The sequence below is a fragment of the Agelaius phoeniceus genome, chromosome 16, assembly GCF_051311805.1.
Source record: "Agelaius phoeniceus isolate bAgePho1 chromosome 16, bAgePho1.hap1, whole genome shotgun sequence".
NCBI lineage: Eukaryota > Metazoa > Chordata > Aves > Passeriformes > Icteridae > Agelaius > Agelaius phoeniceus.
The window spans coordinates 15,164,702-15,192,303 of NC_135280.1; the positions used below are offsets into that span (position 1 = coordinate 15,164,702).

Sequence of the window (27,602 nt, forward strand, 5' to 3'; positions counted from 1 at the left end):
GAACTAAAAGTATAATGATGAATTTATTATTTATTAGATCTACAAACTTAGCCTTCTTTAAATTATTCCAAGTCGTTTTAGTATTATTGCCACTTTTGTCATGACTGGCCCATAGAATAAATAACCTGTGGTTATAGAACCATGGTTTCATTCAGGTTGGGAAAACCCTCTAAGATCATTGAGTCCAACCACTCCCCCAGCACTGCCAAGGCCACCTCTAACCCATGTCCCCAGTGCCACATCCACAGAGCTTTTAAATCCTCCCAGATGTGGTGATTCCATCCCTTCCTGGGCAGCTGTGCCAGTGCCTGACCATCCTTTCCATGGAGAAATTTCCCCAATATTTGTTAGGATGGAACATTTCAGGAAGGACTTCTGGGTTGTCAGTACAGACTTGTATTATTACAATATTGTATTACTTAATGGTATAAGGGGCTTCATTTTTATCTATAGCAAAAAAGTAATAGATCCTAATGTTGTATTCATTTGTTGTTGGCTGCTCATGCCTGCCTTCCTTTGTGCCCCATGGAAAGAACTGGGAAATACAAGGAGTGTGTTTAAATGGAAAGCATGTACTGCTCAGTTGATACAGCTTGTCTGTTCCTGAGCTAGAGAGCTCCTCAGTGGTGCCTGTCTCCATGAGAGAGATCCTAAATAACCTCCTGGGGTGCCTTGGGTGTCAGACCTCAATGCCTGGAGTTGTCAGCAGTGTCTGCTGCCATAAGTGAGTAGGAAGCAAACCCCTGGAATTCACAGGCAGTGTGGAAACTTTTCCTCTGCCTAATGGAGGCACAATTCCAGAGCAAGGGAGTCACGGAGGCAAATCCAGCGTGGCCACCTTCAGAAGAGCTGGCTTGCCAATGTCCATCTGCAGATGGCCTCAAGTGTTGGCATCTCTTGGGCCCTGGCTGGGAGGGTGCTTTTTCCTGAATTCTTGGGGGGGGGAATTCTTGAGCATTCCATGTTTTGCAGATCTGTAAGTCTGAATGGTGCTGTACCTTGATTCTCCCTCTCCTGACTGACCTTTTCCATTGCTTTGCAGAAAGGAACTAGTGGAGCTGTGCTGCTAACAAGCTCTTCCTCCTTAAGTGTACTGGCTCCATCCTACAAGTCCAACAACCCAAAGCTGCCAGCTGCCCTGAGCTCCACCCCGTTAGGTATTATCTCTCCTATTCATTCTTTCCCTCTCCATGTCATCTCCTTCAGTTCCGACTCCTCCCCAAAAGCAGGAGTTTCCAAGGATGCAATAGTTACAGGACCTGCTCCAGGAACTTTCCACCACGGCCTCGGGCACAGTGAGTATCCTGCTGGTCACCTGTGTGTCACCTGTGCCTGTGCTGTCACCTAGAACATCAGTGCTCTGCTGGGCTGCCCATTGCACACCAGCCCATCTCTCTGGCTGATGCTTTGTGCTGTGCTCCCTGCTTTTGTATCTCCAGCAGTTGCATTTGGAGAACATCCCTAGAGCTCACCCAGAAGTGCCAATAACTGGAACCTGACCTCTGCTAACTGCTGCAGCTCCTCTGCTCATTTCTGTCTTGGATGTGTATTTGTTCCTTTTTCCCTGTCCTCTCTTTGTTTTTCTCTCTAGGTCTTCTGGCTGGTTTGCACTCCAGCCCCCACCACGCAGCGCCACTCCCACACTCTGCCCTGGCCACTCACTTACCACAGAGTTTGCCAGGTAACTTCTCAGATGCTCTTGTTTGTCTTCTGCCTCGTGAGTCTCCCTCTATCTCAGCAGATCCTTCCTTCAGGGCTGCAGCCAAAGGGGTTTCCATGTTTTCCAGCTCTGTGGTTGTCACTAAAGCCTCTCTGAGGTACAGAGTGAGGGGCTGGGGGAAACCTGCTCTGGTGGAAGGTGTCCCTGCCATGGCAGGGGGTGGAACAGGATGGGCTTTAGGGTGCCTGCCAATCCAAACCATTCCATGATTAGGAAGAAATTCTTGGCTGTGAGGGTGGGCAGCACAGGGTGCCCAGAGCAGCTGTGGCTGCTCCTGGATCCCTGGAAGTGTCCAAGGCCAGGTTGGACAGGACTTGGAGCAGCCTGGGATAGTGGAAGCTGTCCCTGCCCATGGCAGGGGTGGGACTGGAGGGGCTTTAAGGTCCCTTCCAATCAAACCATTCTGGGATTCTGTGGTTTCTGGAATGATGAGTCCTCAGTGCTTACAGCAAATGTTGGTTCCTGCAGATACTCTGAATTATCCCGCCAGGATGAAAGCTGTGCCTGTTTGTGCACAGCCTGCCAGGACTGCCCTGGAATGAATATTCCAGCTCTGGGGAGTTCTGTTCCTGGTGGCCTACATAAAATGTGTCAGACCAGACTGTCTTGTGTCTGTGCACTGAGTTAATTGCCAGCATCTCCTTCACAACAAGTTTGTAGTGTAAATGCAGATTGCTCCACTTGCTGCTCACAACGTGAGGATTTGGCAGTTAAGCCTGTTCCTGCCCCAGTTTGATGCCTGCAGAAGTGATGCATAAAACAGGAGTTTTCCAAAGGAGAGAAGTAAGGAAAATTGAAATTCAGCGCCAGCAGATCATTCTTACCTGCTCCAGGGAGCTGCTTATTCCCCTGATAACTCCTATTTCTGCTTTCTTAGGCGTGTTCTTTAGCACTTGGGTGCAGTTCAGTGCCATTATCTTAGTACCTGCTCCTGCTGGGATGGTCTTCCTGGGCTAAGTGAGCCTGATTTAGGAGTGCCAGCCTGGCCCTGTGGTGTGTGCATGGATAACCATGTAGCTTCTTGGAGGAGTCATGGAATAAAAGACCCCTGAGTGCTGAGCACGGTGCTTGTTGGCTGAAGAAGGAAGAGTGTGTTGTGCACTCAGGAAAATGCAAAGAGTTAGTTGGGTTTGCTTCCTTTGCTGAAGTTTGATGTGGGTTGTGCCATGCTGGTGTGGTAGAGCTGAAGAAGGTCCTGGCAGTGATCACTGGTGGGACAGACCCTTCCTTCCTGTTTGTAAATCACACTTCTGGAATGAGATCAGAGATTGAACATGGCTTGTGGAGTATATTCCATGTCACTGAGGAGCAGCTCTTTGTCCCTTTAGTTGAGGGAGTTCAGAGTGATCACTGTTGTTCATAGGGCTTATAACAGAAGAATTTTTTGATGAATTCTTCAGCAGGATGCAGGGCCACAAGACAAAAGACCACTGGGAATAAGTGGAGGAAAATTGACCATGGATCCAGCTCAGCAAGGACCTCCTTTCTCACTTGGTGTTTTCACTTAAAGATTGGGGATGGAGCCTGGTGCTGCCATCTCCTGGAACTCTCCCAATTCTGGTGTTTTGGGGGAGAACACAGCAGATATTTAAGTGACCCCCATAACCTTAAAATGAATTCCTGTGTTTTGTGGCACCAGCTGTGTTTGGCTGTGCCAACACCTGCCCACAGCTGCATTGCTGTGTCTGAGCACTGGAGGTGCGTGGGAGGTTGCTGCAAGTGCAAGGGGATGTTGATGCCTTAAATAAAAGTGCTTTTATATCCATGTTGATCCAAGAGCCTCTGAGCAAAGAGCATCCAGTGCTTGCCTGTGTGTGGTCGGTGCTTCTGGTGCTGGTGGAGGTTCCTTGTGCTGGGAATGTGGAAATGGGATGTGCTGGGCTGAGCTCTTGCATGCAAAGGAGCTGTTCTTGGCCTGGAGGAGAAGCTGCTGCTGCACTGCTGGTGCCACTGCTGCTTAGCTGCACGACTCAGTGCTCCCATTTGTCCATCACAGTCTGAAGTGGGTTTGATTGCTCCTGGAAAACTTTTGCTTCCTTAAACTTCCTTTTTCTCTCTTCAGTGCATTTTCTCTTGTCCTCCACATCCATTCCTTTCTGTTCCATCAGTGGTGAGATTCCTATGGATCCTGTTGCTATCAGTGGGCACCTAAAGCCTTCATTTAAAAAGCACCTAAATAAATAATTAAAAAAAAAAAATCAATGAAGCACCTAAAGCCCTACCTGAAAGGGGCTTCTAGGTGAGGGGTTGGCCTCTTCTCCCACACAACCAGTGACAGGACAAGAGGAGACAGGGGGAAGTTTAGGTTGGACATCAGGAGGAGTTTCTGTTTGGAAATGGTGGTCAGGCATTGGCAGGGGCTGTCCAGGAAGGTTTGGAGTCCCCATCCCTGGAGGTGTCCAAGGAAGACCTGGACATGGCACTCAGTGCTCTGGGCTGGGGACAAGCTGGGGATGGGTTACAGGTTGGTCTCCCTGCTCCTGGAGGTCTTTTCCAACCTCAATGATTCTGTGATTACAACAGCAAAAATGTACAACAGGTTACTTCCAACCACCTTAGGGGCAAGGCACCCACAGCATGTGTTTTGGGATTCCTGGAGGGGGAGATGTGGCAGGGTGGATTTAGAGAAGGGCCCAGGCTAAGGAGTTCCCTGGCAGCTGGAATTGTGCCTGGGGCTTCTGCTGGGAGCCCACAGGGGACCCTCAGTGCTTCCCTTGTCCCTTCCTCTGAGGCTGCTCCCAGTGCAGAAATGTCTCCAAGCACATCCTCTTCTTCTTGATCCCTTGGTGCTGGGAAGGAAGAGTAGGTCTTTCCCTCTGTGCAGAGGCCTGGCTGTCCCAGCTGTGCTTCAGGGGGTGCTGAGCCCCCTTCCCAGCTGTTTTATTTTCTTTCAGATGCTTCTCAGCTTCACGGCAAAGGGTCCAATGCACAGCAGCGCAAGTTGTGACGCCTGCAAGGAGGGGAGCTCCAGCACCCATAGGATAAAACCCAGAGGAACAGGTCATGGACTTTGGATACCAGCTGTTTATTTTGATTTCTTTTGTTTTCTTTTTTTTTTTTCCTATTTCTGTTTTTTATGACAACTGGAGAGACTGAACTGCAACAAGGAACTCATTGGGGTGTCTGCTCAGAGGCTTTCAGAGCTGAGCCCCACACATGGGGCCACCTGGAGCCATGCCCTGATGAGAGGAGCCTTTTGTAGCACTGTTTATTGCTGCTGCCCTTCCTGCATTCCCTGGCACTGGCAGGAGCTGGAACTCACAGGGAGGCTGGGGTGGTCCTGCAGTGGATTCCCACCCACCTGTGTCTGTAGCTGCCAAGTACCTCCAAGTCCAGTTACCTCCTTGGTCTCCCTGTGGAGGGTATGAAAGGTGCTTCTTTCTTCTGCTTCGGATTTACTTGGATAATTCTAGCACTGCCAGTGCTTTCTTGAAGACATTTGAGTAACTTTCCAATTGTACTATAAAACTGTGCTACACTTAATTGGAGGATTTAACATTTCCTGTGTGGTGAATCTAAGGAACCACCTGATGTTCCCCTCTGGAGGAGAAGGAAGACTCTTTAGAGACTAAAGACATTTTTAGATGCAGTCATCGACTTTTAGAATTCTACTTCTTTTGAGTTTTTGGATTTTTTTTCCCTCCAAAGGGATGCTTTTTTCCTGCTCAGTTTTATCCTCATTGCCATCGAATGCATTGGATTGAATGGGACACCTCTTAGCATGTCACATGGATGGGAAGACATAATTCCAGTGCCTTTTATGGTGGAGCAAGAATGGACTAGTGACACACATTTCAGCCCTATTTTGTGTGCTCCTCAACCCTTTTTTAATCATTCTGTATTTAAAATGTATTCTGGTTTATTTAATAGAGCTTTTTATGGTTGCACATCAGAAGAAAAAAAAAAAAAAAAGCTGCACTGTCTGGACTTCAGTGGTGACCTGGTGACTGAGCACAGTCCCAAATCCAGCAGGAGCACCAGTTCTCATCCCAGTATGTGCAGGCGGGTTCCAGGCCCTCCCCTAAAGCCATTCTTTCCTAGGGTTGTGAGTTAGGATCAATTTGGTGGGCAGAGGGAATGAGTGAGATGAACCAAGGTCACGACCTGTCCAATGAATTCCAGAGAAAAACACCTCAAAGGTACCTGCACCAGGATCATGTGCTCAGCACAGCTGCAGGAACAGGGACCATCTACAGTCTGGGGGTGTCTTTTCTTCTTCATTTTTTTAACTTTTGAGCTAAATACTCCCCCTGTGCACCCCCTTTGGGGCTAAGGGCAGGCTGAGGCTCCACCTGAGCTTTCTGAGGTTTGGTTTCCTGCTCTGCCCAGTCTGTCTTGTCTCAGGCCCCCCCAGCCACGTCCCAGTTGTGCAGGGGTAGTGCTGATCCATGTCGAATTTGCTGGTATTCCAAGGAAAAGCTTGCAGCTTCCTCCTTGAGCTTTGGGGCAGGATGCTGACCCCAGGATAGCAGCAAATGTCTGCTTTAGTTTGCTCTGGTTTTTGTTAAGATCTGAGAATGTCTGTTTTCAATTTGAGCTGATGCATTCACTGCCCAAGATCGGTGAGTTGATTGTATTTCAAATTAATGGATACAGCTCAGATTTCAAGTCTGTTTACAGAAAATACCTAGGTTGTAGCAGAAGAGCCAAAGACAGAACTGGTGTGGGTCAAAGGAAGCACAGCATTTCTGGTGGACTCTGAGCAGTGGATGTCGTGTGGTTCCTGTTGAAGGCCTCATCCTGAGGGGTGCTTGGCACCTTCACCTTCCCCTGGGAGCTGAAAGCTTGGGACACCTGGCAGGATAGGGGCTCTCAGTGAGTGACTCCAGGTACTGGTTCTCCTCCCTCTCTTTGCTTTCACTTGAATGCTTCTGCTGGGAAGCCCCCGTGTGCAGAATCCCTCCTTCTAGGAATTTAGCGAAGCCTCTTGCCTCAGGGAAACGTTTATGTGGTGGAAATTCTGTGGGATATTTTTTCTTTACATGCTATAATGAATGAGTGAGTGGTGTGGAGCAGAGTGGCAGCAAGGCAGGCCCATGCAGAGCAGCTGATGGGGAGCCAGGCTGGCACCTCTGCCTTGGGGAGGCAACTGGCAGCGCTTCCAGGATGGAATGGGGAGGGATAGGCTCCCATGGCACTTACCTGGGGATGGCAGTTCCTTTTGGGTGTAAGAGCTGCAGTTTACTATTCTATTTTTTTTTATGTGTGTTGGCACTGTCTTGCTGAAGATGGTGGGGGTGGTATGAAAAATGTTAATCTTGTACAGAACAACTCAATAAATTGTTTCAAACTTTCCAAAACGTTTTTTCCCCCATCTCCTTACCTCTAGTTCCCTGACTTTGTTCCAAGGAATTTCTGTTGCAGCTTGGTTGCTCATCTGTGTCTCGAGTGAGTAATGAATTATTGACTGTTTTAAAGTCTCCGATGTGGTGAGTGAATGGCAGCTGTGTTACAGCTGTTGCAGGGGTGGGAATGTTTCTTCTCATTCCCTGTGCTCCTCATGGTGCTTGAAGTTGGCCTCTGCTGGAAAGGACCTGTGGGGCTCAGAGCCTGCAGGACCAGTGAGATCCTCCCTGATCCCTTCAGTCACAAAGGTAAAATAGTGGTGTTACTCCCCAGAGCCAGGAGGGATAAGCAGGGAATGCTTATGACTGCTTTTGTGGACATCTGACCTCCCCAGGCTTTGGGTATTAGCTGAAATTGGGGCAAAAGGAAGTGAATGAGTTCTCAAAGGTACCATCCCAGTGTGATCCACTGTTCTCCTGCAGTCAGTCCCATTCTTTAGTGCACTTCACTCCCATCTACTGCTGCTCATTAGTCCCAGCTTCAATGCTGCTCCAGCAATTTCCCCTTGGAAAAGAGCCAACAGCTAAAATGAATAATCTTAGTGCTTTAATTCTGACTCCTAAATGGCAACTTCTTGTACACCCAAAGATCAGGAGGCTGCCATAATTAATGAAAACCACACACCTTCTGATTGGAACCACTGCATTTTTATTTTGTACTATAAATAGAATTCCCCTCTATTCCCCATTCCCTTACACAAGTAAATGAAACATGTAGCTGCATGTAACTCCATCCAGGAAAACACCAGCACTAACAGCTTTTAACCACGAGTGAAGGAGCTGCCTGTGGGAGGCCCTCTGCATTGGGTTCCCCTGCATGCTGTGCACAACCCCTTGTGTCTGGTGGTTCTGCCATCTCTTCATGTCCTTTTCCTTGACCTCTGGGGTGTGTGAATGCTCCTCCTGGATCAGTGGCTGGTGCCATCAAACTACACCTTCATTCTTCCCCAGCAGCACAGGCACAGAGGTGAACAATGGTGGTGGTGAGTCTTGACGTGGTGATTCTGGGCTGAAACCTTGGTTTCCACAGAGCTGGTTTTCTCAGAGGATGAGCCCATCATTGAGTCAGTTGTCCACGGTGGGACTGTCTGGCTTATCACCATGCAGCTGATGTAACCAGCTCCTGCTGGTCACCTTGGAGTCACCTGAACCTTCAGTCTCTCTCCTGACATGGCTTCGTGCACGACTGTGTGAGTAGGAGTTGAGGAAACTGCAGGTTCTACTGAGTCTTTTGGACTCGAGGCACTTCACTGTCCTAAGGCTTTCTCTTGTTTTCTGGTAGGCAGGGAGGAAGAGGGGTTTCAGGAGGTTGGCAGATGTTTTCCACTACTGGTGGTGTTTTCTGCAGTGTGTGACAACAAGCGGAGTGGCTGCGTAGCATGGCCGGGGCAGAGGCTGTAGCAGTTTGGAAGAGGCGAAGGAGGGCGAGGCTTTGCAGTGATCTGGGTGTCTGCAAGGTGCTGCAGCTCTCACTGGCTGCTTTTGAAGTGAAGTTTCTAGAGTGGAGCGAGCGCTGTGTAATTGCTTCCGGACACCAAGACTGCCAGCTCCTGGATGGACATCTCCTTGTTGAGGTAACTGTCGTACTGGGCCGCCGTGAGCCTCCCGCTCTTCAGGGCGTCCTCGATGGAGAACTCCCTGCCAGACTTCCTGTCGAGGATCACAGACGATTCCCCGTTGGGACCCTTTATTGAGATCTCCTCCCAGTCACATTCCTGGCTCTTCAGTTTGACAAACAGGCTCCATTCAATGAGGCCAAACACGTGAGCTTCCTCTGGAGACATCTCTTTTCCGGTGTCGGGGTCAATGACCACGATGGAGCGCCTCAGGTGGTTCTCTCGTTGCTCCCTCTTGATAGCCACTGTCTTCAGGCGATTCTGAAGTTGCTCAATCTCTGCATCTTTTTCTCTGGATAATTGCTTCAGATCCTCTAACTCCCTTTCCAAAGCTTGGAACCTGGAGTCCAGGTTTATTCCACTGTCCACGTGGGTCATGTTTCTCAGATCCTGAGCTTCTGTTGCGGTGAGTTCAATCTCTGACTGCAGTCTCCTTGTTTCCATCAGGAGGTTTTGTTTCTCGAGGTGGAGCTTGTGGTTTTCCTCCCTTAACAAGTCTAGCTCCTTTGACGACTTGGAGTTGTTGAATTCCACCTCGGACAGCCTGGTTTCCAGGCGGTTGATATCTGCATCCAGCTCCCTCTTGCGCCTACTTTCTTCCTCCAGGTTGCTCTTCAGCTTTTGAATCTCATATTCCGTGTCTCCTTTGTCCACTTGGACACTCTCTGAAAAGACCACTTTCTCCTTGACCTCCATCTTCTCCAAAGAAAGGAGCTTCTTTCTCAGGGCTTCTAGCTCGGTTTGCAGGACTTGTCTGCGGTGCTTCTCTTCTTCTAACTCCAGCTTGAGGAGGGAGTGCTCCTTCTCCTGCTGGGGATCTTGCTGAAGGATCACTTTCTGTTTCACAGTCACTCGTTCTGTCGTTTCTCTCTCCTGTTCTTCCAGCTCGTTCAGCCGGATCCTGAGCCTCTGCACCTCCAGCTCGGCCTCCCTGCGGGCCTGTCTCTCCTTCTCCAGCTCCTCCAGCTGCCGCTCCAGCTCGGAGCGTCTCCTCTGCAGCTTGCGCAGCTCCTCACGGAGGCCATCGATCTGCTTCAGTTCGCTCTCGATGCTCTGCGAGAAGGAGTTCACCTCAGCTTTCAAGGCAGGATCCTGCTCATACTTCACTACTTCCTGCTGGACCACCTTTTCCTTCACCTGGGAAAGTTCTTCCTCCTTCAGTCTTACTTTTTCTTCTTGGAGAAGGCGTTCCCTCTCCAGGTCAATGTGCTTCATTTGTTCGTCTGCCAGCTGCACTCGCAGCGACTCTACCTCCTCTCTAGTCTTGGGGTCTTCCCTAAACTGGAGGATTTCTTGAACAACTTCCTTCATTTGCACTTGGGGTTTGGTGTCTTTCAAAGCTTGTATCTCCTGTTTCAGCTGGTAGATCTCCAGGTCAGCTCTTTCAATAGCTCCGGTCCTCTCTATGATTTCCTCCCGGAGCCGCTGTAGCTCCTTTTCAGTTTCTGGATCATTCTTGTACTTAATGACCTCCTTAATGACTTCTTTGACTTCTACCAGGGGCCCTCTGTTCTTCAGAGCAGCCAGCTCGCTCTGGCAGCTCTTCAGCTGTTCGTCCCCACCACGGTACCTGCTCTCCTGCTCTACCAGCTCCAGGCGAAGGTTGGCAACTTCATTCTCAGCCTTGGGGTCTGGGCGCACAATCTCACGCACTTTCTCCTGAACAACCACCTTGGAGTTCTCCTCCTCCAGCAGCTGGATCTTCCTGAGCAGCTCAGCCTTTTCCCGCTCGTTGGAACGGCCCTTGGACTTCTCATCTTCGTACTGGCGCCGGAGCTCGTTCACCTCCCTCTCAATGGCCAAATCCTTCTCCACCTTCAGCACCTCCTTGACGGTGATTTTGCCCTCGGCAATGGCCCGTTCCTTCTCCAGACGCTTGAGCTTTTCCTGGAGGAAGCTGAGCTCTTCCTCGTGCTTCTGCCGAAGGGCGCTCTCCCTCTCCTTGGTCTCCTGCAACATCCGGAATTCCATCTCCAGCTGGGGATCGTTCTGCAGCTTCAGCACCTCCTTCTCTGTCACCTTCTCCTGCTCTTTGTTCTTCTCGCTGGACAGCACAGCAATTTGCTGGCGTAAGAGGATGACTTCACTCTCCCTGGTTCCTTCCTGCCTCCTGAGCTCTTCCAGTTCCTCTTTGAGCTTCAGGATTTCAGCAGCTTGAGCCTTATCTTGTTCAATCCTCAGCACCTCTTTCACTATGTACTCCTGCCCTCCTTCCCTCTTCTCGTGCTCCAGGACTCGCAGCCGGATTTTCAGAGCCTCCAGCTCATCCTGGAGTGCCTGGTTCTTGCGCTGCTCCTCTGCCAGGTTTTGCTGCAGTCTGTGGAAACTCTCCTCCAGCTGGGGGTCAGGCACCCTCTTCACCAGTTCTTTCTTCACCACAGTTTCTTGGGGCTTCTGGTTTTGCAGGTGGACAATGTTGTTCTGAATGGCTTCAATCTCTGCCTCGAGCTGTTGCCGACGCTGAGTCTCATCCTCAAGCTCTTTCTTCAACTTCCAGACTTCTTCCACAGGCCTTACAGACTTTTTGGTCTGGGCAAAGTCTTGTGTCACCTGAATATCTGGCTGCTGTTGTTGGCAAAAGGATCAAAAACATTAGTCCAAAAAATCCAGTTAATCACACTTTTGGTGCTTATCATCACAGAATCGTTTAGGTTGGAAAAAACCTCCAAGATCATCAAGTCCAACCTGTGGCTGATCCCCACCTTGTCACCCAGCCCAGAGCATGAAGTGTCACATCCAGTTGTTCCTTGGACACCTCTGGGAATGGTGGAACACATCCACCACCTCCCTGGGCAGTGCTTTCCAAAGCCTGACCACCTTTTTAGTGAAGAAATTTCTCCTGATCTTTAACCTGACCCTGCCCTGGCCCAGCCTGAGTTGGTTCCTTCTCCTCCTGTCCCTGTTCCCTGGGAGCAGAGCCTGACCTCCCTGGCTGTCCCCTCCTGTCAGGAGCTGTGCAGAGCCACAAGGTCCCCCCTGAGTCTCCTTTTCTCCAGGCTGAGCCCCTTTCCAGCTCCCTCAGTCCCTCCAGGTGTTCCAGGCCCTTCCCAGCTCCGTTCCCTTCTCTGGACACACTCCAGTGACTCCATGTTCTTCTTGCCATGAGGGGCCCAGAACTGGACACAGAACTCAAGGTGCCTCAGCAGGGCCAGCACAGAGGGACAATCACTGCCCTGGTCCTGCTGGCCATTCCTGACCCAGGCCAGGAGATTGGTGCCTCCAACAAACCAACAGGAGGGAGCTGAGCTGTGGCAAACCCTGAGCAGGGAGCATTTGCAAATGGACTTCTCTGTGGGTTCCCAGCCTGAGAAATCCTTTCTGCAATGCCTGCTGCTGTCAGAACAAATCTCTGAGCCATAAGGGATACTAATTTTGCCACAGAATGGCAAAAAGAGAGTTAAAAACTATATGGGGCTCCCTAGGATGAGTAGGCAATGGGACTGGGGGTTGGTCTGTCTGATTTAAGTGTCTGCTGATTAATGATTTAGGGGGACAAGACACCAGCTAGACTTGTTCCCAGTTCAGCTTGTATTGGCAGAGCCCCACATGTGCCATTCACACGTGTCCCTGGGTCCTACAGGTGTGTCCCCTCAGCATCACCTTGTTCCTGTGATCACTCACCTGCCGCAGGAGGCTCTGGGCAAACTCCAGGTTCTGCAGCCTCTGCTTGTTCACAGCGTTCACTTCTGTGTATTTGGCTGCCAGAACAGCTTCCTGCAGAGCAAAGATGTGTTGGTAAGAGCTTGAGAAGGCCAGAAACAATCAGGCCCTAAACTGGTAGCTCTGGGTGCTCCTATAAACACCTACAGCAGTGAACTGCTCAGTTTTGAGGGGGGAGAGGGATTCTCCAGCACAGACACACTCATCATCATGCTGTGATTTTTCTACTCAAGATAAGCAAAAACAGGTGCAGTAAGACCAGGTGAGGAAGCTGAGGAGGAACCAGGTGGACACTTTTGCCTGCCTCTATAGGCAGGATGGGTTTGAGGCAGGTAGCAAACAGATCCTGCATAAGTAAGTAGCTTGTAGCCTCATCTTACTGTATTTCTATCTTTGGTGGTGAAATCTCTCTGAAAGTCTAGAGAAGGAAAAAACTTCCAGGTTTTTAGCTTTTCTCCTCCTTTTTCCCTTCCAAAAGTGTTAAATCTAGCATTTTCCCTCCCTCATTCTGGCCAGCCAGTTCAAAAAAATGATGAAAAATCCCTTCCTCCTGATTCCCTGTGATTCCCTGGGGAACCAAGGTCCCCACAGTAAATGTAGGTGTCTGCAAACCCCCATGGTCCCGTGAGCTGCCCTCTGCTTTGGCTCTGCTCTGGCCAGCCCTTGCTCACCTCCTCCTTCACTTTGGCAGCTGGGGACTGCAGCCTGGGCTTCTTGCTGGTGTAGCCATTGCGGCCGTTCTCCAGGTCCAGGATGGATCTCAGCTTCTCAGCTTCCAGCTCGTAGTCCTGTGCAAAGGCATTCCCAGGAGAAATGTGAAATTGCTGCATCCCCTTCACATACAGGCTCCTCCTAAGCTGCCCTGGCTTTAACAACTTCACCCCTTGATCCGTTTTTTGGGAAGGCCACAAAACCCCACCCTCTGCTCTGGAGCCAGGCTGGGAGAGCTGGGGGTGCTCACCTGGAGAGGAGAAGGCTCCAGGGACACCTCAGAGCCCCTTGCAGGGCCTGAAGGGGCTCCAGGAGAGCTGGAGAGGGACTGGGGACAGTGCAAGAAAAGGAAACAGCTTCCCACTGGCAGAAGGCAGGGCTGGATGGGATATTGGGAAGGAATTGGCCCTGGCACAGGGTGCCCAGAGAAGCTGTGGCTGCCCCTGGATCTCTGGAAGTGTCCCAGGCCAGGTTGGATGGGGCTTGGAGCAACTTGGGACAGAAGGAGGTGTTCCTGCCCATGGCAGGGGATGGAATGAGATGGACTTTAGGGTCTCTTCTAACCCAAATACTCTGTTTCTCTGTTCTCTCACAGGCAGAATTTCAGTCCTTACCTTCACTGCCTGCTGGTACTGCTGAGCTGTGGCAGAGACCTTCTGCACCTCCTGTTCCTTGCTTGCAATGTCATTGAGCAGTGCCTGGGTGCACAGAGATACAGGTCAGAGACAACACAGCATCCAAATGCATCCTTCAGCCTTTTTGGGGGTCACCATTAAATTCACAACCCTGAGAATTCCAACCTCCTTGAGCAGCCCTGCTTTGTGTGAACAAGGCACAGGAGGACCTCGGGACCTTAGAGCACAAAAATAATCTAATAAACATTTATATTTTTCTATTTGATGTTCAGCAGCTGTCTGTTGAGAAACTATTCTGTTTCTTTCAGTCTTGTTCCCTCTTCTGTCCCTGAGGAGCCCGGGGTGCTCTGGGAATTACCGCTTGGCTCTTGAGCTTCATCTCCACTGTCTGGATGTTGTCAGTCTCCTGGGGCTCGTAGTTGGGGATGTTGCACAGGAACTGGTTCACCTTGTCGTAGTTGGTGCGGTAGTTGGAGTAGGCACTTTTTGCTTTCTGCAGGGTTTGTGTTCTGTGGGGGAAATCAGCTCAGCTTCAGTCCTGTCCCATCTCCCGTGCCTGCTGCAGACACGTCTCAACCCATCCCAACTCCCCTGCTCCCTAAGACATGGATTTGAGCCAGGTTGTTCTCTTGGCACCTCTGTTGCAAGAGAACTAATCCTTATTTTCCCAGCTCTACCCAGGCAGCACATGCCAGCAGCCTCCCCCTCTTCCTCCTCAGACCTCCCTGGAATCCCTTCTGCAGCTCCTCCTTCCCAGGACCATGGTGCCTCCTCCAGTTGCAGCGTGGTTCCACCTCCCCAGCAGCCATCCTGGCTCTCTGCCCTGTGCTCTCACCTGTGGTCAATCTGCTTGCTGAGGTTGTTGAAGCGCTGGTTGAGCTTGTAGAGCTCTGCCTCCTGGCGCTCAATGTCGGGGCAGTGCTCCTGGAACTTGCTGGCCAGGGTGTTGGAGCACGTCTTGGTCCTCTGCAGGTTCTGCTCGGCTTCATTGAGCAGGAACTTCTTGGACTGGAGCTCAGTGCCCATGGCCTGTGGGGAAAAAGCAGGAGAGGGGGATTCTCTGGGGTTTCACACTGTTGTCACCCACACTGATCCAGCAACTGCACTGGGGCTGCAGCAGTGCCACCAGTTGTGGAAAAAAACCAAGCTCAAGGCTTACATGGTAAGCAGAACCACCTGTAAACCTGACAGGGAAAAAGCTGCCTCTTACTCCCTCCTCACATGCTGACCTTTAAAAGTAACCATGCAAAGTGCAAAATTGCTGCTGCTCCTCATGCAAGGCTTAGATCCTGTTCTTGCCAGTGCAGCAACTGTGGAAGGAGCAGTGAAAGCTCTTCCATGTTAGTCTGAACTTGGGATTTCACGGAAAAGCTGAAGGAGCACAGAAAATTCTGGCCTAGCCTGTTCTTGGTCTTTCTATAGCAGAAGAATTGCCAGTTTGGGTAGTTTTTCCAAGCAATAACTTCTCAAAGCCTTGCCAGGCCCATCTTTCCAGTATCAGGGCACTGAGTTGCTTTCCCCAGACCATTTTATCCTTTATTTCTCTAAGAATCACAGAAGGCTTTAGTTTGGAAAAAACTTAAAGCTCATCTCATTCTACCCCCTGCCATGGCAGGGACACCTTCCACTGTCCCAGGCTGCTCCCAGCCCTGCCCAGCCTGGCCTTGGGCACTGCCAGGGATCCAGGGGCAGCCCCAGCTGCTCTGGGCACCCTGTGCCAGGGCCTGCCCACCCTCACAGGGAAGAATTTCTTCCTAATATCTAATTCAAATCTTTCCTCTTTTAGTTTAAAACCATTCCTCTTGTCCTGTCAGTATCTGCCCATGTAAAAAGCCTCTCTCTCTCTTTTTTATGAGCCTCCTTTAGGCCCTGGAAGGGGCTCTAAGGACTCCCTGAAGCTTTCTCTTCTCCAGGTGAGCACTCCCAGCTCCCCAGCATGGCTCCAGAGCAGAGGGGCTCCAGCCCTGGGAGTGTTTTCCCTGGACCTGCTCCAACAGGTCCATGTCTTTCTTGTGCTGAAGATCCAGACCCAGACACGGCCCTGCTGTGGGAGAGTCTCACAAGGGCAGGGTAGAGAAAGAATGGCTCTGCATTAGTCCTTTCATCAAATCCCTAGACTTCAAGTGGGATTTGATTTGGTTTGATTTGATTTGAGGATGGGAGGTGTTTGTGTCTGAGCAGGTGGGGATCACTGCAGTCAAGGTAAGTTCTCACCCCCAGCTGGGGGAGGCCGTCCTGTCACCAACAGATCCAAGCTTAGGAGTTGAGCAGGAATCACCACAGCTTTTGGAAAGTGTTTTTGCATGTGCAGCACACAAACAGGGCAGGAAACTCACCAGCAGCTCTTCCTTCTTCCTGTCCACCACTCTCAAGTCCTCCGGTACCGTGTCATCTATGACCAGCTTGTTCTCATAGGTTGACAGCAGGTCTCGGCCTTGCTGGAGGCTCCTCTCCAGGTTTGTGGCCACCTCAACTCTGTCAGGACACGAGGAAGGTGTTTAAGCACACCTGCACCCTCCTCCTGCAGGGCTCAAGCTGGGATTTAAGCCATGACTTACTTCTCCTGGGCAGCGCTGAGCAGCTGCACCACGCGCTCGTACTTCTTGTTGGTGTTGTCCACCTTGTTCCGCACCAGGGTGGCACTGCCCGTGTTGGGCACGGACTCGATGAAGGCCTCGCACTCCTGGATCTTCCTGCTCTTCTCAGGCTCGATCCGACGGACCTCGTTGGTGATGTTCTGCAGGAGAACAAAGCAGGAGGAACCCATCACCTCGCTGGTGATGTTCTGCAGGAGGAACACATCACCTCGCTGGTGATGTTCTGCAGGAGAACAAAGCAGGAGGAACACATCACCTCACTGGTGATGTTCTGCAGGAGAACAAAGCAGGAGGAACACATCACCTCACTGGTGATGTTCTGCAGGAGAACAAAGCAGGAGGAACACATCACCTCGCTGGTGATGTTCTGCAGGAGAACAAAGCAGGAGGAACACATCACCTCACTGGTGATGTTCTGCAGGAGGAACACATCACCTCACTGGTGATGTTCTGCAGGAGAACAAAGCAGGAGGAACACATCACCTTGCTGGTGATGTTCTGCAGGAGGAACAAAGGAGGAACACATCACCTCGCTGGTGATGTTCTGCAGGAGAACAAAGCCTTTAGAGCAGCTGAGCCAGGAGCTGGAGGCTACAGAGGAGCCACACTTGGCTGTCCAGGGAGAGGAAGGAAGTCAGGGCTGAGGATTTGTGTTTGGTGGAAGGTGCCTTCCAGCCCTGCAGGGCACAGAAGGATATTTTTGGCTGACTTTCTTTTGACCTGTCTCCTTAGTGAGGAAACTCCAGTTGGGGAGTGGTTCCCAGCAGCTCCAGCTCTGTCAGGGACATGCTGGGTTCATCTGGGCCGTTGGGCTCTGACAGATGAATCCTTGCCTGGACATCCAAGTGCTGCAGGCAGTTGGGGCAATTTGCTTTCTCTTGTGGTAGCACCTGGATTTTGACACAGCCCTGGGCAAGTGATGTAACCAGGACCTGAACTTCCTCCTAAACCAAGGGAGGTTTGTGGCATGGAGCCTGGCTTAATTAGGGGTCTGAAAAAGAGGAAAGGAGCTGGATGCTACTGGCACTGGAGCCTGGAGGAGCAGGTCCACAAGGAGAAACTGCCTTGGACTGCAAGGGTTTTCCTGTTCCTCTCTGAGCTGGTGATAGTGGTGGCAAAGTTCACCAGGCAAAAATCCTGCATAAATTATTGGGTTGAATAGCAGGCCAGTATCATTCAATATGACAATATCCTTGGAGAGATTCTGAGAGATCTTCACATCAGCATAGATCTCAGACTGAGAGCTAATAATGAGAAAGAGCAGAGCTCAGTCTAATGTAAATTTATTGTAAAGTATGATTCAAAGCTGCTCTGTGTGCCTTCATCCAGGGTAAAATAAATCAAGAAGGCACCTCCACTTATTTCCACTGTCAGTACACTCATAGCAAGCATAAGTGTAAATCCTGGGTGAATGTTAAAACTCTAAGTCTATAAGGTGGATTCAAAACATACTTTTGAATAGTGATTAAGAAGAACCTACATCCCTTCTTGCTCACTGGCTATGATGAACTCCATTTTATCCTGCATAAATTATTGGGTTGAATAGCAGGCCAGTGTCATTCAGGATAATAAACCACTGTAGACCTCTGAATCATGATAATGCACAGAATCATCCACAAACTGCCCCAGCTCTGGAAAGAAGTTTGTTACTGCCCTGGTTTTCACAGCAGTGACTCAAAGATTCTTCAATGATTCTGTGTTGAATCGTTCTTCTCAATAGTTTCATGTCTCAGGTCTGGGAGACTTAGACATGTGCTTGGATGATGGGCAGGATCAAAACCTGAGGGCTCCCCCCTCATCCTCACAGCCACCACCTGCAGCCATCACCTTTTTCCCATTTGACTGAGCTGGGAAAAGTTTTGGGCTTCTGAGGCTGCTCATAGGGCTGCTCCCCATCTCTGCTGGAAGAAGCTGTGAGCATCCCTCCACATCCCCTTTGCAGGGCTCAGGGAGCACCTTAAGCACCCTTGGCAATGGAGACGCTTTGGGAGCAGGGGCTCTGCCAGGCCCGTCCCTCAGCCCCACAGCCCCACCTTGAGGTCCTTGGAGCGCTCGGTGCTGTCCTGCACGGCCCGGCTCTGCTCCAGCGGCGGCCGCAGGTTTGCTGTTATTGCTTTCTCCTGCTTCTCCAGGTCACTGTTGACTTTCTCCAGCCCTGCCAGGAGCTGGCGTCCCCGAACTGATGCAGCATCTGGGCAACAAGAGGAGACCAGATTAAAGCTGGTTGGAGCTGGGTGTGGGTTCAGTCCTACTGGTCAGGGCCAAGCCCTCATCCTGCTGCACTTCCCCAGCCTGGCCTGCTGTGCCCACAGCCTGGCTGCTCTGCCCCCCACCCATCCACCGTTGTCCCCAGGACCCTTAGGAGATGGGAACATGCCCATAAGATGCTCCACCACCTCAGTTCAAGCCTTTTTGTGCCCCAGGCTGCCCTCCTGCCCACACCTCCAATGCTGTCTGCCTTCAGCCCCTCATAGCGCTGCTGGAGAACGTTCTTGCAGTTGTTGGTCTTCTCCTTCACGTTCACATACTGCTTGGCAATTCTGCAGAAGGGGACAGCAGGAGGTCAGTCACACCCTCAGCCTCTCCATCACCCATCCCCATCCCAGCTCCAGGAAGGAGCTCCAGCTCCGGAGGGGTTGTGGGGGCTGCTCCCTCGAGGCAGCCATGAGGCAGGGGGAGGAAAAAACACCCATGTTGGGGTAGAGCACTGTCTTCATTAGAGCAGGGGAGAGACAGCCGGGCAGGAACCTGCCTGCTGAGGGAGGGTGGGCAGCTGCCCTGCCACAATAGCCCCCAGAGCAGGGGGAGCCTGGGTGGGATCTTTGGGCAAGCAGGAAGGAGAAGGAATCCTTCGGGAGGAAGCCTGAGGCTCCGAGAAGGCAGAGCTTCACTGTGGGAACCCCTGGGGCACCAGACCGGGGAGCAGCGCCGGTGGCAGCGCCTGGGGCTGGGGCTGGGCCTGGGGCTGGGCCTGGGCCTGGGGCTGGGGCAGGCAAGGCCGGCGGGGCAGCGGGCCGGTCCCGCCCGGCCTGGGGGCACGTACTGCTCTGCCAGGGCGATCGCTTCGGGGTCGGGCGGGGGGATCATGAAGCAGACCCCGGGGGCGCTGATGGTGTCTCCTGCGCTGTCGGCCACTTCCCAGAGGTCACCGCTGTTGCTGTGCAGGGTGTAGTGGGCTCCGCGGCTGATCTGGCCCTGGGGGACAGAACCGGTCACAGCAGCACGGCCCGAAGCACCGCCCGGTGCTGCAGCCCCGAGGCAGGGCCGGCACAGCCCCGAGCCCTGATCCCGGCTCCTCCGTGGGGAGCCTGCCCCTCGCCAGAACCTCGTGTGCTGCTCCTCCCTGCCCCTCGCCAGAACCTCGTGTGCTGCTCCTGCCTGCCCCTGCTCCTCCCTGACCCTCCCCAGAAACTCGTGTGCCTGCTCCTCCCTGCCCGCAGCCTGCAGGCACCGAGCCGTGCCTCTTGCGACAGCCACGGCAAGCAATTCCCACTCGGGCAGAGATGAGGAGGCGTTTCCAGGGCTGTGTCCTGCCTTTCCTTTTTGGAGCAGCAGGCAGCTGAGTTGGCAGGAGCTGCTGGCCCCTGTCCCACCCCTGTCGCTGCCGTGGTGGCTGCCGGCTGTGCTGTCCCATCCCTTTGGGCACGAGGGGATGAGGGGATGCGGGCTGGGAACGGTGGCGGTGGGACATTCCTTTGGTCAGGAACACGCCGGGACAGCAGCTCGGCGAGCGTGGGAATGTGACAGAGCTGTGCTGTCGCAACATCCCCAGGGGGTGTGAGAGGCAGCGAGGCTGCGTTTCCCCCAGATCCTTCCTCCTCCGCTGCAAAACCTGCTCTTCCCACCGGGGCCAGGGTGACCTTTGCCTCGTTCCCCCTGCAGGAGCCACCACGGCTGCTTGGGCAAACCTGCTCCTTCCCCCAGAGCCACTTCCCCTGCTGTGCCCTGAGCAGCACTGCCTGCCTGGGCTGGGGATGGATGGATGGATGGATGGAGGGATGGATGGATTGGATGGATGAATGGATGATGGATGGATGGATGGATGATGGATGGATGATGGATGGATGGATGGATGGATTGGATGGATGGATGGATGGATGATGGATTGGATGGATGGATGGATGATGGATGGATGGATGGATGGATGGATGGATGGATGGATGGATGACGGAGGGATGGATGAGGGATGGGTGGATGGATGGGTGGATGGGTGGATGGATAGATGGATGGATGATGGATGGATGATGGATGGATGATGGATGGATGGATGGATGGATTGGATGGATGGATGGATGGATGATGGATTGGATGGATGGATGGATGGATGATGGATGGATGGATGGATGGATGGATGGATGGATGGATGGATGGATGACGGAGGGATGGATGAGGGATGGGTGGATGGATGGGTGGATGGGTGGATGGATAGATGGATGGATGATGGATGGATGATGGATGGATGATGGGTGGATGGACAGATGGATGATGAATGTATGGATTGGATGGATGATGGATGATGGATGGATGGATGGGTGCGGTACCTGCTCGCCCTCGTACTCGCAGAGCGCCTCCACAGGCACGGGCTGCGGCGGCGGCTGCCGGCGGAACCGCAGTGGCAGCACCTGCTGGCTGCGCTCCTGCAGCGACTTCACCACGGCCTCATACTTGTCCAGGGCCTTCTCCTGGTCCTGGCACGGGGCAAGAAGAACAGGTAGAAAACGTGAAGAGCGAACTCCTGGGCTCTCCCAGCCAGGGAGGAACTCATTCCCACACAGCCAGGACAGAGACTGCGGCTGCTTCTGTGCTGAAGGCACCTCCTGCAGCCCTGTGTTCCTGTTCCAGGTGCTCCTGTCCTCTCCTGCCTCCCTCTGCAGCCGGGCTGAGGGCTGGAACCATGCCCAGGAGTTGCCATGCCAGCGGGCAGTGACAGGGCTCCCTGTGCCCAGCCCACATGTGGCTGTGCTGGTGCCCCACTCCCATCCCACTCCCAGCTCTGATTCCAGCCCTGTCCCAAGGCTCTCCAGCAGCTGCTCTATTTCCAGCCCTGAAGGTGGAGATCCTGAGATGCTGAGTGGGATGGAGCATGCAGGAACAGAGGGGACAGCTCTTGGGAAGGGGCTATCAGCTGTCCTGGAACACCTGCATCAGCTGGGCCTGCTGCAGCATGCTTGGGCTTGGATTTAGGCTTAGGCTTAGGCTCAGGCTCAGGCCCAGCACAGCCCTTCCCAGGTGGGCGATCTCCAGCCCAGCTCACTGCAGCACAGCAAGTTCCACAACCTCCTCTGGCAGCAGGTCTAATTAAGCTCCCACCCCTAACAAGTGCTAACTCAATGAGAGAACAAATAAAAACCAGCCCAGTGAGCAATTACGTTGCTAGGGGAGAGGCAATCTCTGGCCACGGGGGGGAGGAAGAGCTGGGGGAAGGCAGCAGCAGCACGGCCCTGCTGCTCCCCACGGAGAGAGCTGGGCCAGGTGCCCACAAAGGCAGGGACATCACTGTGACAGTGCCAGGGGACAGTGGCTGCTGCTGCTGCCAACCCTGCAGCCCTGCCTGCAGACACTCACATCCAGCTCCCGGAGGAGGGACTCCAGCTGGTATCTGTCCTTGAACTCCGGGCTGAATTTTTGGTCCAGGTCTGTATCCACCTTCTTCAAAAGCTCCTGAGCATCCTTGGAGTCCTTGTGAAACTGCAGAGAGGGAAAGTTTCTTGTGAGAGAGAATCCTGCTGAAACAGGAGCAGACCCTGCATGCTCTTCACACAGTCATCAGGAGCTACTCTGGGAATCTGAACACATAGAATATGTGGAGAAAGGCCAGGGATCACTATTTCTGTTGCTCAGGACATCAGACTGAAGGAAACAACAACCAGGAAGGAGCAGCTTATTCCATGCAGAGCTGTTCAGTCCCACCTTTCCCTGCCCTCACTTTTGTTTCACGGGGACAGCATCACCACGGTGTGTGGTGCCACCACTGCCAGCGCCAGCAGCAGGGAGAGCCCAGCCCTTCCTCACACAAACCATCCCCTGGGGCAGCTGTTCTGGCAGATCCCCACAAAAGGCACTGCCTGGGCTGGGCACCACAGCTCAGCTTTGGCAGGAGCCTCATGGGGTGGGGAACACACCCAGGCTGTGGGAGAGGAATCCAGCCCGACCTGCTCCCCTGCAGAGCCTCCCTGGCTGTCGGATGCCATTTATCCAGCAGACATCTGTCTGCCGAGCTCTGCTGGGACACTCAGCCCTTGTGCCCGGCTCCCCGGGGGGCTTTGGCAGCTGGGACTTCCTACATGGACCTGTTCTGCTTCCCAGAGGAGCAGGCAAGCTCTCCCCATGCCCTGTTTGGGGGTGAGGGATCTGTGCTGTCCTGGGGACAGGGAAGCTGACACTCACTGTGGCTCGTGACACTTCTGCTGGAGCAGAAGCTTTCTGCAAGTCATGCTTTGGCCAAGTAATCACTTACCTTAGGTGCCTGAGCAATTATGACTTGTGTTCTATCAGCTCGAGGTGCTCTCCTAGCTTTAAAAATCCTGGGTTTGGAGCACTCCATCTCTTCTACCCAGTTTCCAGAGCAGCAGAAGTTTTGTATTCTAGGATCTCCTACAACCCAGCGCCCACTCTCTGGGCTCCAACAAGTCCCTGCTCCGGGGATGTGGTACCTGGTGGAAGTCCTCCATGAACTTCAGGTGGCTCTCCTCGCAGATGAGCAGGTTCAGGTACTCCTTCCAGTCAGCGTGCACGGCCTCGATGTGAGCCTGCAGCACAGGGGGGCAGGGGACATCAGCAGGACCCCCATGGCAGGGGAAGCCTGAACTGCCCACCAGAAGTCCCAGTTTCCATCCTGAGTGAGCAGCTCCTTGGCCGCCTCTGGAGCCACCCAGATGCTTTCAGGGGGAGCCCAGGGTGGGAATACCCAAAGCTGGGATGATCCCATGGGAACACAGGCTGTGTGCAGGTGGCACATCCCTGTGTCCATCCTCCCACCAAACAGGGAAGGGTTCCACCACAGTTTGTCCGCTCTAGGTGGGCACAAGGTCATTGCCACAGGAATGAGGAAGATGGAAAGAGCTCCTTAGGTTTATCTTTCCTCCTCCTGTGGTGTTTACACATCTGCAAGTGAAGGAGGCTTTTCCCCCCTTGGCATCTCAGGAACTAAAGTCACGAGTGGTGTTGGCACTGGGTCCCACTCTGGAGAAGGGCTGGGTGAGTCTCCCATGCTCCAGGGTGGGTGAGGAGCTGGGAGCCATCCCTGGTGCTCACCTCAATGGCATTCTTCCCAGGGTGGTTCTGGGCCAGCAGCTGATCCCCATCAGCGTGCAGCTTGTTGATGGCCTCCTCCTTCTCCTCCAGCTTCCGGTGGATGAAGTTCTGGATAGAGAGAGGTGAGATATTGATCCCCACGAAAGGGAGGGGACCCTGGCTGCACTCTGGGGCTGAGCAGCTCCACAAGACAGTGTGCTGCTCTCCCAGTGCAGCTTTCACTTCTCCTGGCCTTGCAGATGTTGCTAAAGGTGTGAGTGCTGCCAAGCCAGTGCTGAGATAAAGGACAGGAGGCTGAGGGAGCTGTCCCTGTCATGGGGACACTTCCCCATCACGTTATCTTTGGCAGAGCTAAGGATTAACCTCACCATCCCTGTACATCTCAAAGCCCTTCACAATGGGCTGGGGGAGACTGAGGCACGGGAGAAGGAACATTTCCTGCCCCCATGCAGCTCCCGGCCCCGTGCCCAGCTCCCCTTTGCCCAGGCCAGGCACAGACCTCGTACTGGCGGCGCCGGCTGGGGTAGTCCAGGTTGTGGTCGCTCCAGTCGTAATGGGTCCTGTCCTTGGCCTGCTGATCCAGCCAGTAGAGCTTGTTGGTGCAGCGCTGCATGTAATCCTGCAGCGAGTGCAGGTCCTGCTGCCGCTGCTGCGAGCCGGCCTGCGGAGGGACACACGGACAGCTCAGCCCAGGGCTCCTCCCTGTGTGTCCCCCAGGGCCACCCCAACAATGGATCCCTCCAGGAGGGGATCCCAGGGCCACCCCAACGAGGGACCCTTCCAGGAGGGATCCCAGGGCCACCCCAACAAGGGAACCCTCCAGGAGGGGATCCCAGGGCCACCCCAACGAGGGAACCCTCCAGAAGGGATCCCGGGGCCACCCCAACGATGGATCCCTTCAGGAGGGATCCCAGGGCCACCCCAACGATGGATCCCTTCAGGAGGGGATCCTAGAGCCACCCCAACGATGGATCCCTTCAGGAGGGGATCCTAGAGCCACCCCAACGAGGGACCCCTCCAGGAGGGGATCCCAGGGCCACCCCAATGATGGATCCCTCCAGGAGGGGATCCCAGGGCCACCCCAATGAGGGACCCCTCCAGGAAGGGATCCCAGAGCCACCCCAATGAGGGACCCCTCCAGGAAGGTTCTTCCCCAGGGTCCCAGGGGCTCTTACCAGCAGCTTCTGGTATTTGGCTTGGAAGTCGCTCATGCTTTCCTGGAAGAGGAGCAAGGCAAGGGTTAGGAGGGGTGGCCAGAGACACTTGGGTGCTCTGATGGGGGCTTGAGGGTGCAGAGGGATGTGGGTTTAGGCTGGAAGGGGATGTGGTTTATGGGATTTGCCTCATTGTAAAGCCAGAGCTGGTGTGCAGTGCTGGGCTCAGGCTGGGAGGGGATCTGGGCACCCACCCAAACCTGCTGTAGCCCCCTGGATGGTGGGACAGGGACACCCTCCCCTTCATGCAGGGCTCAGGGCAGGGCTGAGCCTCCAGGGCAGCAGGGAGAGGGGCAGGAGAGCTGACCTTGCTTCCTTCCTTGACGATGTGGGGCCCGATGGCCATGACCTCGTTGTGGAAGATGTTGTGCTCTTCTACTTGGCTGTTGACCAGCGGCAGGTCAGTCCCAAAGCCTTTGCTGCTCAGCGCATCCTGGGGTGCACAGGAGTTGGGGTTAGCAATGGGGAGTGGGGACAGGCTGCCAAGACCTAGGAAAATCCTCTCGGAGTTGCCCTGGAGCTGGGCTTGGATGGGGTCCAGTGGCTGCAGTGCATGGATGCCCCAGGAGAGTGTAGGTGAAATCAGCTGTGCTGGAGGGCAGCCATGGGAAACCAGTTTGGGTGGTTAAACCCTTCTCTGCCTGGAAGAGTGCAGGGAGTGGGATAAAATGAAAAATAAAGGCTGTGGAGCAGAGCCTAAAGCAGGTGGTGACTGGGGATGCTGAGGGCAGGAGTGGTGCCACCTCGAGCACTGACTCCTGGTGCCACAGCAGCCAGCCTTGTCCCACCACCTCTGCCCCTCCCCTGCCACCCAGCTCTTTGCAGCTCCCACTGTGGAGCTGCCCAGAAGCTTTCCAAGAGCCAGGCTCTCCATGGGGAGCTGCAGGAGTCCCTGCCCAGCTGGTGCTTCTGGCCAGGCAGTGGCACTCACTGGTGGCCCTGTACCTGTTTCTCCTCGATCACTGTGGACCAGTTGACCTGGGGCTCGATGTGCTGCAGGGGGAAGTTGTAGATCTGCTCGTGTTTCACACGCAGGTTTGCCACGCGCTCCTTCAGCTGCCGGATGCTGCAAGAAGGGAATGGTGAGGGTGGCATGCAGGACATGGGCACGGCTGGCATTAGCATTGGTGGGTGTAGCTGATCCTCTCCAGGCCCCCAGGATGGTGGGCTGTGCTTGGGGAGAGCCCAGATGGGCTGGCAGCAGCTGTGCTGTGCAATGGCTGGGCAGGGAGAGGGCACCCCCTGTGCTCTGCCCTCTGCCAGGGGCTGCTCCCGTGGCTGTGAGCTCAGGGCACCTGGGGCAGTGTGGGGCACAGTGGGCAGGTGCCACCTTGCCAGGCTGCCATCATCTGACACTCCCTGTGCCCAGGATGCTGGGGGTCACACACCCTAAGGGGAGCTGGGTCACGCACCCTAACAGGAGCTGGGTCACGCACCCTAACAGGAGCTGGCACGCAGAGCAGCCCATGGTGACCCCCCCACTGCAGGCAGCAGCTGAGCAGAGCCCCTGGAGAGCCCCCCTGCCTTGCCCAAGGGCTCTGGGGACAGTGTCACTCACTCTTCTGTGATCATGTCCCCCTGCGGGTGCTTCATGTGCCGGGCCACGGCCGCGTCCCCGTCCAGCACGTAGAGCAGCTTGTCAGACTCGGAGAGTTTCTGTGCTGTCAGCTCCTTGTACTGTGCCAGCTGGCACGACTTGATCTTGTGCAGGTCCTGAGCAGAGGGACAGGAGGAAGGGTCACCTCTGGGTGGCCAAGAGGTCATCCCAGCCCACCTTCCCCTGGCACTGGAGAGGAGCAGGAGCTCTGCTGTCTCCCATCCACCTGGGATGGATTTTACTTTCCCCTCTCCTATCACAGGATCGTGGAATGGTTTGGGTTGGAAGGACCTTAAAGACCATCCAGCTCCAACTCCTTGCCATGAGCAGGGACACCTTCCCCTTGACAAGGTCACTCCAATCTCAGCTGCTGGGGAAGGGCTGGGGAGCTGCATCACCTCGGGATGCATCCTTTGGGATGAGGAGGGTGGCTCAGGCCTTTGGGATCAGGAGGGTGGCTCAGCTCAGGCCTCTCCTCCACCCCATCTCCCTGCTGGGATGCACAGCCCCACCCTGCACAGTCCTGCCCCCGGGGCAGGGGGGAATTTTAGGGGGGCCCTGTTGCCTGGAACACCCTCCCACCCTCTTCCTATGAGCGGGGGGACCCCAATAACCCTTAAATGACCCTTGCAGATCGTCACAATCCAGGTGCCAGTGCAGGGCTGGCAGCCACCCACACCTGCCCAGGAGAGGAGGGGAGAGCCCCGGCAGTCCCAGGGGCTGGGGCAGGAGCAGAGGGGCTGCAGGGAGGAGCTGTGACCGTGGCACCGTGCCCTGCTTACATTTTGCATTCGGGAGTCGGTCTCCACGATGTTTTTCTCCACCTGGTCAGCATTTTTCTGCAGGCGCTCGATGAGCTCGGTCAGCTCTTTGCTGGAGATGCTGGGGACAGAAGGGGGGGTCTGGTCACCCCACGGAGGCGGGCACAGCTCCCGGGGGTGACCCCGGGGGTGGCCGGGGGCCAGCCGAGCCCGCCAGGCTGTGCAGCTGTGTGTGACTCACTGCTGCCTTCCAATTCTTTCCAAAATACTCAGCCAGGGGGCCGGGAGGGGGCGGGGGACGGCTGGAAACGGGAGCGGTGCCTGAGCCTCCCTCGGCCTCGGAGCGGGAAGGAAAAGAGCTCTTGGCAGGGCCAGGGAGGGAATCACAGAATGTCCCCAGCTGGAAGGGACTCACGAGGAGCATCAGCTCCTGGCCCTGCACTGACACCCCAACAATCCCACCCTGTGCCTGAAAAAGGGGGTCCAGCGTGG

The 27,602-nt window shown here is 54.1% G+C and overlaps 2 protein-coding genes across 7 annotated transcripts in view; one reads left to right on the forward strand and one right to left on the reverse strand.

Moving 5' to 3' along the window:
* UBN1 (ubinuclein 1) overlaps nt 1–13,958 on the forward strand; it is a 36,947-nt gene extending 22,989 nt beyond the window's left edge. For 4 of the 6 annotated variants that reach the window (XM_054643356.2, XM_054643360.2, XM_054643363.2 and 1 more), the window contains 3 exons: nt 1,043–1,295; nt 1,592–1,681; nt 4,615–7,020. In XM_054643356.2, coding sequence (XP_054499331.1) covers nt 1,043–1,295; nt 1,592–1,681; nt 4,615–4,667 — 396 coding nt within the window. In that variant the 3' untranslated portion in view covers nt 4,668–7,020. Of the gene's footprint in view, nt 1–1,042; nt 1,296–1,591; nt 1,682–4,614; nt 7,021–13,647 lie in introns of those variants that run through there. The other 2 variants (XM_054643358.2, XM_054643361.2) reach the window with 2 other exon arrangements.
* Nucleotides 7,692–27,602, reverse strand: part of PPL (periplakin) — a 28,787-nt gene continuing 8,876 nt past the window's right edge. Inside the window, exons 2-22 of the mRNA XM_054643355.2 lie at nt 27,132–27,231; nt 26,311–26,465; nt 25,698–25,818; nt 25,060–25,185; nt 24,714–24,755; nt 24,038–24,199; nt 23,539–23,646; nt 22,938–23,033; nt 21,850–21,972; nt 20,826–20,972; nt 19,328–19,479; nt 18,727–18,824; nt 18,318–18,475; nt 16,246–16,424; nt 16,024–16,162; nt 14,523–14,716; nt 14,046–14,196; nt 13,667–13,750; nt 13,013–13,129; nt 12,303–12,395; nt 7,692–11,246 (exon numbers count right to left, since the gene is read on the reverse strand). Of these exons, the coding sequence (XP_054499330.1) occupies nt 8,562–11,246; nt 12,303–12,395; nt 13,013–13,129; nt 13,667–13,750; nt 14,046–14,196; nt 14,523–14,716; nt 16,024–16,162; nt 16,246–16,424; nt 18,318–18,475; nt 18,727–18,824; nt 19,328–19,479; nt 20,826–20,972; nt 21,850–21,972; nt 22,938–23,033; nt 23,539–23,646; nt 24,038–24,199; nt 24,714–24,755; nt 25,060–25,185; nt 25,698–25,818; nt 26,311–26,465; nt 27,132–27,231 (5,230 nt within the window). The 3' untranslated portion in view covers nt 7,692–8,561. The remainder of the gene's footprint in view (nt 11,247–12,302; nt 12,396–13,012; nt 13,130–13,666; nt 13,751–14,045; nt 14,197–14,522; nt 14,717–16,023; nt 16,163–16,245; nt 16,425–18,317; nt 18,476–18,726; nt 18,825–19,327; nt 19,480–20,825; nt 20,973–21,849; nt 21,973–22,937; nt 23,034–23,538; nt 23,647–24,037; nt 24,200–24,713; nt 24,756–25,059; nt 25,186–25,697; nt 25,819–26,310; nt 26,466–27,131; nt 27,232–27,602) is intronic.